Source organism: Molossus molossus, unplaced genomic scaffold (genome assembly GCF_014108415.1).
Source record: "Molossus molossus isolate mMolMol1 unplaced genomic scaffold, mMolMol1.p scaffold_m16_p_1, whole genome shotgun sequence".
In the NCBI taxonomy this organism is placed as follows: domain Eukaryota; kingdom Metazoa; phylum Chordata; class Mammalia; order Chiroptera; family Molossidae; genus Molossus; species Molossus molossus.
The window spans coordinates 129,149,607-129,167,061 of NW_023425344.1; the positions used below are offsets into that span (position 1 = coordinate 129,149,607).

General features: G+C 36.6%; 1 protein-coding gene across 1 annotated transcript in view; it reads right to left on the reverse strand.

Moving 5' to 3' along the window:
- Nucleotides 1–879: 879 nt before the first annotated feature.
- LOC118638698 (coiled-coil domain-containing protein 7-like) overlaps nucleotides 880–17,455 on the reverse strand; it is a 375,882-nt gene continuing 359,306 nt past the window's right edge. Inside the window, exon 26 of the mRNA XM_036274854.1 lies at nucleotides 880–995. Coding sequence (XP_036130747.1) covers nucleotides 880–995 — 116 coding nt within the window. The remainder of the gene's footprint in view (nucleotides 996–17,455) is intronic.

Sequence of the window (17,455 nt, forward strand, 5' to 3'; positions counted from 1 at the left end):
GTGGAAAAGAATGAACAAACTAAACTACCAAGCAAAATAGAGAGAGACCTGTAGATAGAAAACAGGCAGAGAGCTCTGGAAGGGAGATAGCATGTTGGTGAGGGTCTGGAAGGACTGTGCAAAAAAAGAGGAGAAAACAAAAGGAAAAGAGATCTCTTGGATATGGACAACAGTGTGTTGATGGTGGGGGTGAGAGGGTGTGGGTGGAGGTGGAAGAGGGCATACAAAGGAAAAATGGTGTTGGAAACAGTAAAATTAAAATAAATAAAAATAAGTAAGCTCATTATATTATTATGTAAGTATTACGTAGGTAACATTCTTGCTTTTCAAGTTTTGTAAATGGTAGCAATTTATCATTATTTAAGAAAACTAAGGATGATAAATGTATCTATAGTCTTAAAATCATTTTTTCTTCATTTGCCTATACTTTTCTGCATCCTAGCCTGTGTAAGAAAATGGACAAATGCCTTAAATATATGGTCTAATGTACTCTTATCCTGCCATATTTTTTATGTTATGTGATCACACACATTTTCTTTTTCTCATCTAAATGTTGTATTTATATGTATAAAAATAAACTTTAATTATATTAATAAATAAAAATAAAGGTGTTTCTTAAAATGATGCTCCATAAACACTAGTCCCAGAATAAGAAAAGGCAGGGTTTATTGGCTAATAAATTTAAGAAATACAGTACAATTATTAGAATATTAAAGACTCTGAGAAGTAACAGCATTGTAGCATTCACATGTTCTACAGTACTCTAATTTTTGGTAAATTACTATGTTCTAAAATACCCAAACTAAACAAAACTTCAATTATAAAACCATAAATAAAGTTTATTCACGTTTAAAATGTATTTTTAAATTGTCAAGTGCTTCATGACATTATTTTTACATGTTCTTGAATATCATACATACCACTCAGTCTTTGGGTAGCTAGTTCTAAATCTTCAACTGTAAAATTTCCATTTGAGAGTTCATTCGAATCCTCATCTATCAAGATAAAAAAAAAAAAAGTAAATTAAATACAGCAACTTGTAGTATGTTAAACTAAATGTAGATACACTATAGAAACTATCAACTATGGTGTAATTCCAAGAAGATTATAATGCCTGAGGGCTGGGAAAATATTCTTACATATTATGTTAAGTAAGAAGAGAAAAATAATTACTCAATAAATGCCAGAAGTTCATTTTATAAATTTCAACATGTATTCCTAATGTAAACAATAATATAAAGAGTGCCACATTAAAATAGAGCAGGAGCTACAATGTCAGAGGAACTGCCAAAGAGGTCTTATGCCTCAATCTTCGGAATGTTCAAACAAAGCAAAATAACCTTTGGAATAAGTCTAAGTAACTTGTGCCTTGCAAAAGAACTGTCTGCAAAGATGACAAGAAAATAGTTATTATCACTACTGAACTGAAAATGTAAAACATTGTTTAGCATTAACATCACTATGTTATGATACTACATCAATAGAAAGAAGGTATTTCTTCTAAATACCTTCTTTCTATTGATGTATTTGTTTCCCTTCTCTTTCTTATAAATACTTATTGCCTTTGTCTTCTAATCTAAACACTGGGCTTGTGTCTGAATCAGTGTGTCATGAATAGCTATTCTTATTGATCTCAATAAATGCTAGCTGCCTCTCACTTTGAAAGGCCTTAATTTTCATAACACTAATAAAACTCTCTTTGAAAATTTATAATTATAGATTTACTACTAGACATTTACTCTAACACTTTGATATATGATGAAGCACCAAAATATATTTGTATTACAATTATAAACAAAACAAGAATGTGAATCACTATCATTTCAACTATTACTTAATTCTGATAAAGATGGTAATATGTGAAGCAGAATATGTATAATCCTTTTCAGGTAATATTTCTTGTATGTTTAAACACATAAATTTGTCATATAGACCTTTTACTATAAAAATAACATTAACAGAAATTAAAAATATATTTGAGTCAAAGGGACTGCACATTTTTAATGTCATTGATAACTATAAGTATATTTTTATTGTAATTGGCACATTTTTTTCATATAGGTTTCCTGAAAATGTTTAGTGACTATATCCATTTACCTGTAACATTAAGATATGTTTCTTCATACTCTTCCCAGTTGGTATTATATATATATATTTTAATTTATCTTTATTGTTTAAAGTATTACAGATATCTCTCCATTTTTCCCTCATTGAAACCCTCTTCCCTGCTCCTACCCATCCCCAACCTTCATATCACTGTTGTCTGTGTCCATTGGTTATGCATATATGCACATAAGTTCTTTTGTTTATTTCCTCCCACCCCTACCCAACCCTTCCCGCTGAAGTTTGTCACTCTGTTCCCTACACTTCCATGTCTCTAGATCCATTTTGTTCTTCAGCTTATTTTGTACGTTAGATTTCATAAATAAATTTAAAAAAATTTCAAGATCATATGATACTTGTCTTTGTACTTATTTCACTTACCATGATACTCTCTAGGTCCCTCCATACCGTCTCAAAGGGTAAAAAATCCTTCTTTCTTATAGCTTCATAGTATTCTATTGTGCAAATATACCACAATTTTTTTTTAATTTAATTAATTTATTTTTTTGTTACAGATATTTTACCTTTTTACCCCATTGGCACCCCCCACCCCACCCCCCCTCCACCCTGTCCCCGGCTTAGTTGTCCATGTCCATTGGTCATGCATACATGCATATAAGTTCTGTGGTTTATCTCTTCCCACCCCCCCCACCCCCCATCCTCTCTTCTGAGGGATGTCAGTCTGTGCCCCACTTCCATGTGTCTGGGTCTACTGTATTCCTCAGACTGTTATGTTCATTATATTCCGTATATAAGTGAGATCATGTGGTATTTGTCCTTCTCTGCTTGGCTTCTTTCACTTAGGATAATACTTTCCAGGTCCCTCCATGTCGTCTCAAAGGATAAGAGATCTTTCTTTCTTACCGCTGCATAGTATTCCATTGTGTATATGTACCACAGCTTTTTGATCCATTCGTCTACTGGTGGACACTTAGGCTGTTTCCATATCTTAGCTATTGTAAATAGTGCTGCTATGAACATGGGGGTACATATATTCTTCCTGATTGGTGTTTCAGGCTTCCTAGGGTATATTCCCAGCAGTAGGATCACTGGGTCAAATGGAAGTTCAATTTTTAATTTTTTGAGGTAGCACCATATTGTTTTCCATAGTGGCTGCACCAGTCTGCAATCCCACCAGCAGTGTATTAGAGTCCCCTTTTCTCCACACCCTCGCCAACACTTGTTGTTTGATGATTTGTTGATGGCGGCCATTCTGACAGGTGTGAGGTGATACCTCATTGTTGTTTTAATTTGCATCTCTCTGATGATTAGTGATGTTGAGCATTTCTTCATATGTCTCTTGGCCATTTGTATGTCCTGTTTGGAGAGGTGTCTATTCAGCTCCTCTGCCCATTTTTTAATTGGGTTCTTTGTCTTCCTTTTGTGGAGTTGTATGAGCACTCTGTATATATTGGAAATTAATCCCTTATCTGATACATCATTGGCAATGATGTTCTCCCATACAGTGGGTTGCCTTTCCATTTTGATGATTGTTTCTTTTGCTGTGCAGAAGCTTTTTAGTTTGATGTAGTCCCATGTGTTCATTTTCTCCTTTATTTCTGTTGCCTTAGGTGATGTATCAGTGAAAATTCTGCTCCGTATGATGTCCGAAATTTTGTTGCCTACATTTACTTCTAGATTTTTTATGGATTCACGGGTCACATTTAAGTCTTTTATCCATTTTGAGTTTATTTTTGTGTATGGTGTAAGTTGATGGTCTAGTTTCATTTTTTTTGCATGTAGCTGTCCAATTTTCCCAACACCATTTATTAAAGAGGCTGTCTTTACTCCACTGTATGCTCTTGCCACCTTTGTCAAATATTAATTGAGCGTATTGCCTTGGGTCCATTTTTGGGTTTTCAGTTCTGTTCCACTGGTCTATATGCCTGTTCTTGTGCCAGTACCAGGCTGTTTTGGTTACAGTCGCTTTGTAGTATAACCTGATATCTGGTATTGTGATCCCTCCAACTTTGTTCTTCTTTTTCAAGATTGCTGTGGCTATTCGGGGTCTTTTTTGGTTCCATATGAACTTTTGAAGTATTTGTTCTAGTTCTATGAAATATGTCGTTGGTATTTTGATGGGGATTGCATTGAATCTATAGATTGCTTTGGGTAGTATGGACATTTTAATGATGTTAATTCTTCCAATCCATGAACAGGGTATGTGCTTCCACTTCTTTATATCTTCCTCTATTTCTTTTTTCAATGACCTGTAGTTTTCTGCAAATAGGTCCTTTACTTCTTTGGTTAAGTTTATTCCTAGGTATAGTAATTTTTTTGGAGCGATGGTAAATGGGATTGTTTTTTCAGTTTCTCTTTCTGTGAGTTCATCATTGATGTGCAAGAATGCCGTCGATTTCTTGACGTTAATTTTGTATCCTGCTACTTTGCCAAATTCATTTATTAAATCGAATAGATTTTTGATGGAGTCTTTAGGGTTTTCTATGTACAATATCATGTCATCTGCAAATAATGACAGTTTCACTTCCTCCTTTCCAATTTGGATCCCTTTTATTTTTTCTTCATGTCTGATTGCTGTGGCTAAGACTTCCAGTACAATGTTAAATAAGAGTGGCAAAAGTGGACATCCCTGTCTTGTTCCTGTTCTTAATGGAAATGTTTTTAGTTTCTGTCCATTGAGTATGATGTTGGCTGTAGGTCTTTCATATATGGCCTTTATTATGTTGAGATATGATCCCTCTATTCCTACATTGCTGAGCGTTTTTATCAGAAATGGATGCTGGATTTTGTCAAATGCTTTTTCAGCATCTATTGATATGATCATGTGGTTTTTATTCTTCATTTTGTTTATGTGGTGTATCACGTTTATTGATTTTGGAATATTGTACCAGCCTTGCATCCCTGGAATGAATCCCACTTGGTCGTGGTGAATAATTTTTTTGATGTATTTCTGGATCCGATTTGCTAGTATTTTGTTCAGGATTTTGGCGTCTATGTTCATCAGGGATATTGGCCTGTAGTTTTCTTTCTTCGTAGTGTCTTTTTCTGGTTTTGGAATTAGAATTATGCTGGCCTCATAGAATGTGGTTGGAAGTCTTCCTTCTTCTTGAATTTTTTGAAATAGTTTGAGGAGAATGGGTGTTAGTTCTTTTTTGAATGTTCGGTAAAACTCCCCTGTGAAACCATCTGGGCCTGGGCTTTTGTTTGCTGGGAGAGTCTTGATTACCTCTTCAATTTCCTTAGTTGTTATTGGTCTGTTCAAGTTTTCTGTCTCTTCCGGGAATAGTTTTGGGAGACTGTGTGTTTCTAGAAATTTGTCCATTTCACTGAGATTGTCGAATTTGTTGCCATATAGTTGTTCATAGTAGTTGTTAACGATCTTTTGTATTTCCGTGGTGTTGGCTGTTACTTCTCCTCCTTCATTTCTGATTTTGTGTATTTGGGTTCTCTCTCTTTGTTTCTTGGTGAGTCTAGCTAAGGGTCCATCTATCTTGTTTATCTTTTTGAAAAACCAGCTCTTTGTTTCATTGATCCTTTGAATTGTTTTTTTGGTCTCTATGTCATTTATTTCTGCTCTGATCTTTACTATTTCCTTCCTTCTACTTGCTCTGGGGTTTTCTTTTTGTTTGCTTTCTAATTCTTTAAGCTGTGAGGTTAGACAGTCAATTAGAAATTTTTCTTGTTTTTTGAGGTAGGCCTGTAGTGCTATGAACTTCCCTCTCAGAACTGCTTTCGCTGCATCCCATAGATTTTGTGTTGTTGTGTGTTCATTTTCATTGGTTTCCAGGAAGTTTTTAATTTCTTCCTTGATCTCCTCGGTGACCCATTCATTGTTTAATAACATGCTATTTAGTCTCCATGTGTTGAAATGTCTTTGCATGTTCTTGTTGCAATTGATTTCTAGTTTCATGCCATTGTGATCTGAGAAGATGCTTGATATGATTTCAATTTTCTTGAACTTGTAGAGATTTAGTTTGTGTCCTATCATGTGGTCTATCTTTGAGAATGTCCCATGTGCACTTGAGAAGAATGTGTATTCTGTAGTTTTGGGGTGTAATTCTCTGTAGATATCTATTAAATCCATTTGGTCTAGTGCTTCATTTAGAGTCTCTGTTTCCTTGCTAATTTTTTGCCTCGAGGATCTATCCAGTGCTGTCAACGGGGTGTTGAAGTCCCCTGCTATGATTGTATTGTTGTCGATTTCTCCTTGGAAGTCCTCCAGAAGATTTTTAATATATTTTGGTGCTCCTATATTGGGTGCATATATGTTTATCAAGGTTATATCTTCCTGTTGGATAGATCCTTTCAATATTATGTAGTGGCCGTCTTTGTCTCTAGTTATGGTCTTCATTTTGAAATCTATTTTATCAGATATGAGAATTGCTACCCCAGCTTTTTTTTGCTTTCCATTTGCTTGGAAAATTTTTTTCCATCCCTTCACTTTCAACCGATGTGAGTCTTTTGTTGAGAGGTGGGTCTCTTGTAAACAACATATAGATGAGTCATGCTTTCTTATCCAATCAGCTACTCTGTGTCTCTTTATGGGAGCATTCAATCCATTTACGTTTAAGGTGATTATTGATATGTACTTATTTATTGCCATTTTTGTTTAGTGTGGTTCTATTTTTCTTCCCATTTCTACTGCTAATTACAGCAGTCCTTTTAACATTTCTTGCAGTGCTGGTTTGGTGCTAATGTATTCCCTTAGCTTTTTTTTGTCTGGGAAGCTCTTTATTTGATCTTCTATTTTGAATGATAGCCTTGCTGGGTAGAGTAGTCTTGGATTCAGATTCTTGTTTTTCATGACTTTGATTACTTCATGCCATTCTCTTCTGGCCTGTAGTGTTTCTTGTGAGAAGTCAGCTGAGAGCCTTATGGGGTTTCCTTTGTAGGTAACCTGTTGCTTATCTCTTGCTGCTTTTAGGATTCTCTCTTTATCTTTGATTTGTGGCATTTTAATTACTATGTGTCTTGGTGTGGGCCTGTTTGGGTTCTTCTTACTTGGGACTCTCTGTGCTTCTTGAACTTGAATGCCTTCTTCCTTCACCAAATTAGGGAAGTTTTCTGTCACAATTTTTTTGAATATATTCTCTATCCCTTGCTCATTTTCTTCTTCTTCGGGGACTCCTATGATGCGAATATTATTACGTTTCCAGTTGTCCCATAGTTCTCTTAAGCTGTCTTCCTGTTTTTTAATAGTTTTTTCCTTTTGTTTTTCTGATTGGTTGATTTTTTTCTACCCTGTCTTCTAATTCACTGATCCGGTCCTCAGCTTCCCCTACTCTGCTTTTTAAACCTTCCAATGTGTTTTTCATTTCGGATATGTCATTTTTTATCTCTTCTTGTTGGTTTTTAATTTCCAGTTGGCTTATTTTCAGTGTCTCTATGTCCTTACTCATGCTGTTCAGCTTCCTCAAGATCATGGCTCTGAATTCTAGCTCTGTTAACATGCCTAATTGCTCCACATTGATCTCATCTTCGGTGGAGGTGTCTTGCTCTTTCATTTGGCTTCTGTTTCTGTGTTTCACCATTTTAGCTATCACTGTGGGCTTTGGAGCCTGTCAAGTTCTCCCTGTGGGTGTTGGTGTTCTGCTGTTTGTGGCTCCCTCTCCTGTGTTTAGATGAGCGAGGGAGGACCCGCGTTGAACACCACTGTCAAGTCTTACTTTCCTGGTTAAAGTTGCCAGCCCAGGAAACGTACTGTTATCCTCTAGCTTTTTGCCTGGAGGCTAGCAGTCTAGGTTAATTGATGAGTTTTGGGTTGTCAGTTGATTGAAAAACTCCCTCTGGTGCTCAGCCAAGGGGCTTTCAGGAGGGTGGGGCAGATGCTAGTTGTTAGTGAGCCTCAATTAGCACTTCAATGGCCCACAGGGTGGGGTTGGATCTCCGAGGTAGGGGCTGCTGCCTCTCCCCAGAGCCCTGGGAAGGAGCAATGTGGCCACCGTCCTGAGTGGCTGCACTCAGCCAAAGATCTGAGCGCCCTCCAAACCCCGAGTGTCCCGACACAGTTCCAGTCCAGTCCGCCCTCCCTCCGCCGGAGCCCAAGGTGAGTGGCTGTGGCTGTTTCAGCCTCTGTCCCGGCTGCGCTGCGGGGCCGCCTGGGAGTGTAACCCGCGGGCGCCGCTTATAGCTAAGGCCGCTGCCGAGCTGCCGACCGTGCGCTCCCAGCCCCGTCTCGCGCCTTCGCAAGCCTACCGGGATGCAGTCAGTGTCCCTCGTTGTATGGTCGTCGCAAGCTGCTTTTCTGTTGCTTTTTCCTGTCGATTTGTCTGTGTTATAGTTGTAATTCCAGTTTGGTTCTGGGAGCCGGTCTGTGTAGCTCCATTCACTCCGCCGCCATTTTTCGGTCCTCTATACCACAATTTTTTAAGTCACTCATCTACTGATGGACACTTGGGCTGTTACCAGATCTTAGCTATTGTAACTAGCGCTACTATGAACATAGGGGTGCATATATTCTTTTTGATTGGTGTTTCAGGCTTCTTAGGATATATTTCTAGAAGTGGAATCACTGGACCAAATGGCACTTCCACTTTAAATTTTTTAAGAGAGCACCATTCTGTTTTCCATAGTGGCTGCACCAGCCTGCATTCTTACCAGCAGTGTACTAGGGTTCCCTTTTCTCCATATCATCACCAGCACTTGTTATTTGATGATTTGTTGATGGCAGCCATTGTGACAGGTGGTACCTCATAGTCATTTTAATTTGAGTCTCTCTGATGCTTAGTGACACTGAGCATTTTTTATCATGTCTCTTGGCCATTTTTATTCTCTTTGGAGAACTATCTATTCATGTCTTCTGCCCATTTTTAATTGAATTGTCTTCCTTTTGCTAAGTTGTATGAGTATTTTACATATTTTGGAAATGAACCCCTTTATCTGATATATCATTTGCAAATATGTCCTCCCGTACACTGGGTTCTCTTTTCATTTTGATGCTGGTTTCCTTTGCTGTGCAGAAGCTTTTCAGTTTGATGTAGTCCCATTTATTAATTATTTCTTTTGTTTCTCTTGCCCTAGGTGATATATTGGTGAACATTCTATTAGTTGAAATGTCTGAGATTTTGCTGCCTATATTTTCTTCTAGGATTTTTATGGTTTCACAACTTATATTTAAGTATTTTATTCATTTTTAGTTTATTCTTGTGCATGGTTCAAGTTAGTGGTCTAGTTTAATTTTTTTTGCATGTATGTATCCAGTTTTCCCAAAACAATTTATTGAAGAGACTGTCTTTACTCCACTATATGATCTTGCCTCCTTTGTCAAATATTAACTGAGCATAATGGCTTGGGTAGATTTCTGGGTTCTCTTTTCTATTCCATTGATCTATATGCCTGCTCTGTGCTAGTACCAGGCTGTTGGCTGTTTTTATTACAATACAGCCTGATATCCAGTGTTGTGCTCCCTCCCACTTTGTTCTTTTTTTTTTTCCTTAAGATTTCTGTAATTATTTGGTATCTTCTATTGGTTCCATATAAACTTTTGGAGTATTTGTTGTAGATCTGTGAAATATGCAATGGTATTTTAATAGGGATTGCATTGAATCTATAGATTGCTTTGGATAGTATATAAATATATACAGTGAACATAGTATATGCTTCTACTATTTTATATCTCCCTTTATATCTTTTTTGAATCTGTTGTAGTTTTCTGAGAACAGGTCTTTTACCTCTTTGGTTAAGTTTATTTGTAGGTATGTTAACTTTTTTGTTGCAATTAATAATAAATCGCAAAAATGGGATTGATTTTTTTTAGTTTCTCTTTCTGAGAGTACATTATTGGTGTATAAAAATGTCATCAATTTCTAGATGTTAATTTTGTATCCTGATACTTTGCCAAAATCATTTATTAAATCTAGTAGTTTTTTGGTGGAGTCTTTAATATTTTTGTTTGTATCCTCACCCGAGGACATTTTTTGATTTTTTGTTCAGATAGAGTGGGAGGGAGAGAGAGAGAGAGAAACATCGATGTGAAAGGGACACATTGAGTGGTTGCCACTCACATGACCCAACCAGGGGCAGGAACAAACTGCAACCGAGGTACATGCCCTTAGCGCTTAGCGGGAACTGAACCCGGGTCTCTCCAGACTGCAGGCCAATGTTCTAACCGCTGAGCCAAACCCACCAGGGCTGGTGGATTCTTTAGGATTATCTAGGTACAGTATTATGCCATATACAAATAATGGCAGTTTAATTTTCTCCTTTCCAATTTGAATGCGTTTTATTCTTTATTCCTTTCCTATCACTGTAGTTAAGACTTTCAATACTATGTTGAATAAGGGTGGTGAAAGAACACATTCCAAATTGTTCCTGTTCTTAAGGAAAACACTTTTAGGTTTTGCCCATTGAGTATGATATTGGCTGTAGGCTTGTCATAATGGCCTTTACTGTGTTAAGGTATGATCCCTCTATTCCCATTTTGCTGAGTATTTTAATAAAAAATTGGTGTTGGGTGTTATTAAATGCATTTTCTGCATCTATTGATATGATCCTATGGTTTTTATCATTCATTTTATTTATGCAGTGTATCACAATTATTGACTTGTAAATATTGTACCAGACTTGCATCCCTGGGATGAATCTCACTTGGTCATGGTGAATAATCTTTTCAATATATTGCTGGATCCAATTTGCTAATATTTGGTTGAGGATTTTGGTGTCTATGTACATCATGGATATAGGCCTATAATTTCTTTCTTTGAAGTGTCTTGATCAGGTTTTAGGATTATGCTGGCCTCATAAAAAGAGCTTGGAAGTCTTCCATTTTCTTGAATTTTGGAAATAATTTGAGGAGATAGGTGTTAGTTTTTTGTATGTTTGGTAAAACTCCCCTGTGAAGCCATCTGGACCATGGCTTTTGTATGCTGGGAATTTATTGATTACAGCTTCAATTTCATTCATTGTTATTAGTCTGTTCAGGTTTATGAGTCTTCTTAGTTGATTGTGGGAAGATTGTATGATAGTACTAGGAATTTGTCCATTTAGCCTAGGTTGTCTAATTAGTTGGCATATAATTGTTCAAAGTATTTTCTTAAAATCCTTTTATTTCTGTTATGTCAGTTGTTACTTTACCCTTTCAATTCTGATTTTATTTGTTTGTGTCCTCTCTCTTTGTTTCTTGGTGACTCTGGCTAAAGGTTCACCAGTCTTGTTATATTTTCAAAGAATCAGCTCTTGGTTTCATTGATCTTCTATATTTTGTTTAGTTTCTATGTTATTTATTTGTGCTATGATCCTTATTATTTTCTTCATTCTACTTTGATATTTTTTGATGTTCTCTTTTCAATTCTTTAAGTTATAGGGTAAGATAATTTATTAAAAATTATTCTTATTTCTTGAGGTAGGCCTGTATCGATATGAACTTCCCTCTGAGGATTGCTTTTGCTGGGTCCCTTAAATTTTGGGTTGTTGTTTGTTCATTTTCATTTTTTCAAGGAAGTTTTTAAATTTTATTCCTGATCTCCTTGGTAACCTATTCATTGTTTAATAACATGCTATTCAGTATCCATGTGTTTGAATGTTTTTAAATGGCTTTTTTTTTTGTTCTGTTTTGTTTTATAAAATATTTTTAATTAAATTAACTTATTTTTGTTTTAGATGTTTCTCCTTTTTCCCCCACTGATTCCCCCCTCTAACCTCTCCCTGCCTTGTCCCCAGCTTTGTTGTCCATGTCCATTGTTCATGGATACATGCATATAAGTTCTGTGGTTTATCTTTCCCATACCACCCCCTCTTCTGGGAATAGTCAGTTTATGCCCCACTTCCATGTCTCTGGGACTACCCCATTCCTCAGACTGTTATGTTCATTATATTCCACAAATAAGTGAGATCATATGATACTTGTCTTTCTCTGTTTGGCTTGTTTCACTTAGGATAACACTCTCCAGGTCCCTCCATGTCATCTCAAAGGATAAGAGATCATTCTTTCTTACAGCTGCATAGTACTCCATTGTGTATATGTACCACATCTTTTTTATCCATTCATCTACTGATGGACATGTGGGCTGTTTCCAGATCTGTTTTTAAATGTGTTTTTATTGAAACTGATTTCTAGTTTCATACCACTGTGATCTGAGAAGATGCTTAATATGATTTCAGTGTGTTTTTGTTCTTGTAGAGACTTAGTTTGTGTCTTAACATGTGGTCTTTCAGAATGCCCCATGTGTACTTGAGAAGAATGTATATTCTGGATCTTTGGGGTAAAATATTCTGTAAATATCAATGAAGTCCCTCTAATCTAGTGTGTCATTTAGGATCTCTATTTTTTTGTTGATTATTTGTCTAGAAAATCTATTCAGAGCTGTCACTTATGTTAAAGTCCCCTACTATGATTATATTGCTGTTAATCTCTCCCTTAAAGTCCTCCAGAAGTTTTAAAATAATTTGGTACTCCTATATTGAGAACATATATGTTTACAAGGGTTATAGTCTCTTGTTGGATATCTCCCTTTAATATTATGTAGTGATATTCTTTGTCTCTTGAAATAACTTTTGTTTTAAAGTCTAGTTTTTCAGATACGAGTATTGGTACCCCAGCTTTTTTTTTTTTTCCATTTTCAATGAATACATTTTTGTCCATCCCTTCCCTTTTATCTTGTGTGAGTCTTTTGTTCTGAGGAAAGTCTCTCATAGACGGCATATATATGCGTCATGTTTTCTTATTAATTCAGCTACCCTATGTCTTTTATTTATTGGCGTATTTAATCCATTTACATTTAAGGTTATTATTGATAGGTACTTATTTATTACCACTTTTATTCATTATGCATGTTTTTTTTTTCTTTAGTTCTTATTATTACAACAGCCCCTTTAACATTTGTTGCAATGCTAATTTGCTGCTAATAACTTCCTTTAGGTTTTTTGTTTGTTTGTCTGGGAAAGTCTTTATTTCACTTTTTATTCTGAATGATAGCCTTGTTGGGTAGAGTAGCCTTGGTTTCAGATCCTTAATTTACATTACCTTGAATACTTTATGCCATTCTCTTCTAGTCAGTAGTGATTCTGATGAGAAATCAACTGACAGCCTAATGAAAGCTCCTTTGTAGGTAACCTGTTGTTTTTCTCTTGCTACTTTTAAGATTCTCACTTTGTCTTTATTTTTTGTCATCTTAATTATGATATATCTTGGCATAGGTCTCTTTGGGTTCTTCTTGCTTGGGACTCTCTGCTTCCTAAACTTGTGTGACTTTTTCCTTCACCAAGTTAGGAAAGTTTTTTGCCATTAATTCTTCAAACAGGTTTTCTAACCATTGCTCCCTTTCTCCTTCTTATAGTAGTCCTATGATATGGATCTTGTTACATTTCATATTGTCCCACAGCTCTCTTAAATTGTCCTCCTTTTTAAAATTGTTTTTTATTTTTGGATCTCTGATTGATTTTCTACCCTGTTTTCTAATTCTCTGATCCAATCCTTGGTTTCCTCTAATGTGTTGTTTATTTCTTCCATTGTATTCTTTGTTTCTGATATGTAATTTTTCATTTCCAATTGGTTGTTTTTCATTTCTAATTAGTTGTTTTTCATTGGTTCTATATCTATTCTCATGTTGTTGGGCACCCTTATAATTATTATTCTGAGCTCTATATCTAATAAATTGCTTATCTACATTTCATTTAGCTCTTCTTTTGGAGAATTATCTTGATTTTTCTTTTCTTTATTTTTTTGGTATGTGCTCCTAGTGGGAACCGAACCTGGAACTCTCTGGTCTGCAGGCCAATGCTCCAACTGCTGAGCCAAATCACCTAGGGCTATCTTGATATTTCACTTGGGGCTTGTTTCTTTGTTTTACCCATTTTGGCTGCTTCTTTGGCTTTGTTTCTATGTATAAGGTAGATCTGCTATAACTCCTAATCTAGGTAGGGTTGTCTTATATAGTAAGTGATCTGTGGAACCCAGTAATGCAATCTTCCTGATCACCACATCTAGTTGCACTATAAATTTCCCTTGTGCACTTTGTGTAGGCACTCCTGTTACAATGGAGTCTTGATTATTATTGGCCCATTTGTGTATGGGCTTGACACTCAGGCTATCTGACAATGATGTTCAACTCCCAGCACAATGTGCAGGTTGCTTATCATGTGAATTGCAATTTATCTCAGCAGTGTTTGGAGCCTGCCAAAATCTCCTTGTGGGTATCAGCAATCCACTGATTATGGATCCCTGTCCTAGGGCTGGCTATGTATGGAAAGGACCAAACTGAACACCAAGGTCTGCTTTTACAATCCCCAGGCAGCAGAGTAGGAGAGGCAATGATTCAAAGCACCTAGAGATCTGCCTCTGCCTGCAGGGTGACAATTAGTCTCAGTCACTTAATGAACTTCAGGTTGTAGTCCTCTTTCAGGCATAAGCTCTATGCAGTGGGCAGGGCAAGATAATATCTAATATGTGGGGCAATTGCTTTCTTCTGGTCTAAAGCTGCTTTGATGGGAAAACTCTGCCTGTGAAAAATGGCTTCAGCAGTGTGGGTTAATGACTCAGCACAGGGATCCAGGCAGCAGCCATCCCAGCACTCTTGCCAGAGTCACTATCCCCACAGTCTCCATGTGAAGTTTTAGTCCACTCTGCCCTCCCTCAGCCAGAGCTCAAAGTGAGTAGCTGAAAATAAAGTTCAGTGTTTTGGCCCTTTGAGAGGGTGCCTGTGTTTCCAGGCATCTCTCCCTACTGGAGAAAACCTCTAGTGCTTTTCACAGGTAGGTGATAGGTGGGAACCTTTCGCAGTTTTGTTACTCTGGGTTGGGGAGCCCAGCTTGGGGTTTAGGTCCCAAACTTCTCAGGGGGGACCTCTCACAGCAGAAATATCCCTCCAGAACATCTGCTGCTGCCTGTGGATGCCCAGCCAGTCTTCTCTCACCTGTGCATTTTCAACCAGTCTAGATGTGGGCTCCTTTTTATGTTCTTGGTTATAAGGATTTGCTCCAGCTAGTCTATAGTTGGTTATTTAGGATGATTTTTCTATATTTTAGTTGCAATTCCAGTTTGGTCCTGGAAAAAGGTCAGTGTAGCTTCCATCTAATCTGCTGCTATTTTAAAATTTGTATTTGTTATTTAATAAATAATTTTATTTGAAATAAAACATCTTTGATAAATATATATGAAAATACCTGCCACCTATTTTTCTGTTGGAGAGATTAATTTTTTTCTAATGTCTTCTAATACTTTTTATTAAGGTAAAAATCTAAATCTATATATGAAATTTTTTGGAGAAAGATTATTTTATCAAAAGGATATAATGCACTGACTGTCAAAAAAAATTTTAATTTCATTGTTTGATTTGTAATTTTGATGTTGAGAGTATCAATGAACACATATTTTATTATTTATTTATATATTTACTTATTTATTTTCAATTAATTTATTTTTGTTACAAATGTTTCTCCTTTTTCCCCCCACTGGTTCTCCCCGCATTTACCTCCCCACTCTGTCCACAGCTTTCTTGTCCATGTCCATTGTTCATGCAAATATTCATACAAGTTCTGTGATTTATCTCTCCCACACCACCCCCTCTTCTGGGAATAGTCAGTCTGTACCTCACTTCCATGTCTCTGGGACTACCTAGTTCTTCAGACTGTTATATTCATTATATTCCACAAATAAGTGAGATCCTATGATACTTGTCTTTCTCTGTTTGGCTTGTTTCACTTAGGATAACACTCTCCAGGTCCCTCCATGTCATCTCAAAGGATAAGAGATTGTTCTTACTTAGAGCTGCATAGTATTCCATTGTGTATATGTACCATAGCTTTTTTATCCATTTGTCTACTGATGGACATGTGGGCTGTGTCCAGATCTTAGCTATTGTAAATAGTGCTGCCAGGAACATGGGGGTACATATATTCTTTCTGATGAGTGTTTCAGGCTTCTTAGGGTATATTCCTAGAAGTGGGATCACTGGATCAGGTGGAAGTTAAATTTTCAATTTTTTGAGGTAACACCCTATTGTTTCCACAGTACCTGCACCAGTCTGCATTCCCACCAGCAGTGTACTAGAGTCCCCTTTTCTCCACACCCTCGCCAACACTATTTGTTTGATGATTTGTGGATGGCGGCCTTTCTGACAGGTGTGAGGTGATACCTCATTGTTGTTTTAATTTGCATCTCTCTGATGATTAGTGATGTTGAGCATTTCTTCATATGTCTCTTAGCCATTTGTATCTCCTGTTTGGAAAGGTGTCTATTTAGTTCCTTTGCCCATTCTTTAATTGGGTTCTTTGTCTTCCTTTAGTTGAGCTGTATGAGCACTCTCTCTCTCTCTATATATATATAGCAAATTAATCCTTTATCTGATGTATCATTGGCAATTATGCTCTCCCATATAGTGGGTTGCATTTCCATTTTTGGTGTTGTCTCTTTTGCTGTGCAGAAGTTTTTGAGTTTGATGTAGTCCCATGTGTTCATTTTCTCCTCTGTTTCTGTTGCCATAGGTGATGTATCAGTGAAAATTCTGCTGTGTGTGATGTCTCAAATTTTGTTGCCTACATTTTCTGCCAGGATTTTTATGGATTTATGAGTCACATTTAAATCTTTTATCCATTTTGAGTTTATTTTTGTGTATGCTGTAACTTGCTGGTCTAGTTTTATTTTTTTGCATGTAGCTGTCTAATTTTCCCAACATCATTTATTGAAAAGAGTGTCTTAACTCAGCTGTATGCTCTTGCCTCCTTTGTCAAATATTAATTGAGCATACTGTCTTGGGTCCATTTCTGGGTTTTCTATTCTATTATTTTGTTCTATCTGCTTGTCCTTGTGCCAGTACCAAGCTCTTTTATTTACAGTGGCTTTGTAGTATAACCTAAAATAGGATAATGTGATCCCTCCAACTTTGTTCTTCTTTTTCAAGATTGCTGTGGCTCTTCAGGGTATTTTTTGGTTCCATATGAACTTTTGAAGTATTTGTTCTAGTTCTGTGAAGTATGTCATTGGTATTTTGATGGGGATTACATTGAATCTATAGATTGCTTTGGGTAGTATAAACATTTTAATGATGTTGATTCTTCCAATCCTTGAACAAGGTAAGTGCATCCACTTTTTTATATCTTCCTCTATTTCTTTTTTCAATGACCTGCAGTTATCTGCGAATAGGCCCTTTATTATTTGGTTGAGTTTATTCCTAAGTTTCTTAATTATTATGCCAAGTTGGTATATGGGATGGATTTTTAGTTTCTCTTTCTGTGATTTGATCATTTGTGTATAAAAATGCTGTCAATTTCTGGACAGTTTGGCTCAACAGTTAGAGCATCAGTCTATGGTCCACAGAGACATGGGTTTGGTTTCCGCTAAGGGCACATACCTTGGGTGCAGTTTGTCCCTGGCCCCGGTTGGAGTTGTGTGGAGACAACTGGTTAATGTGTCTCTCTCACATTGATGTTCCTTTCTCTATCTTCCTCCCTGTCTCCC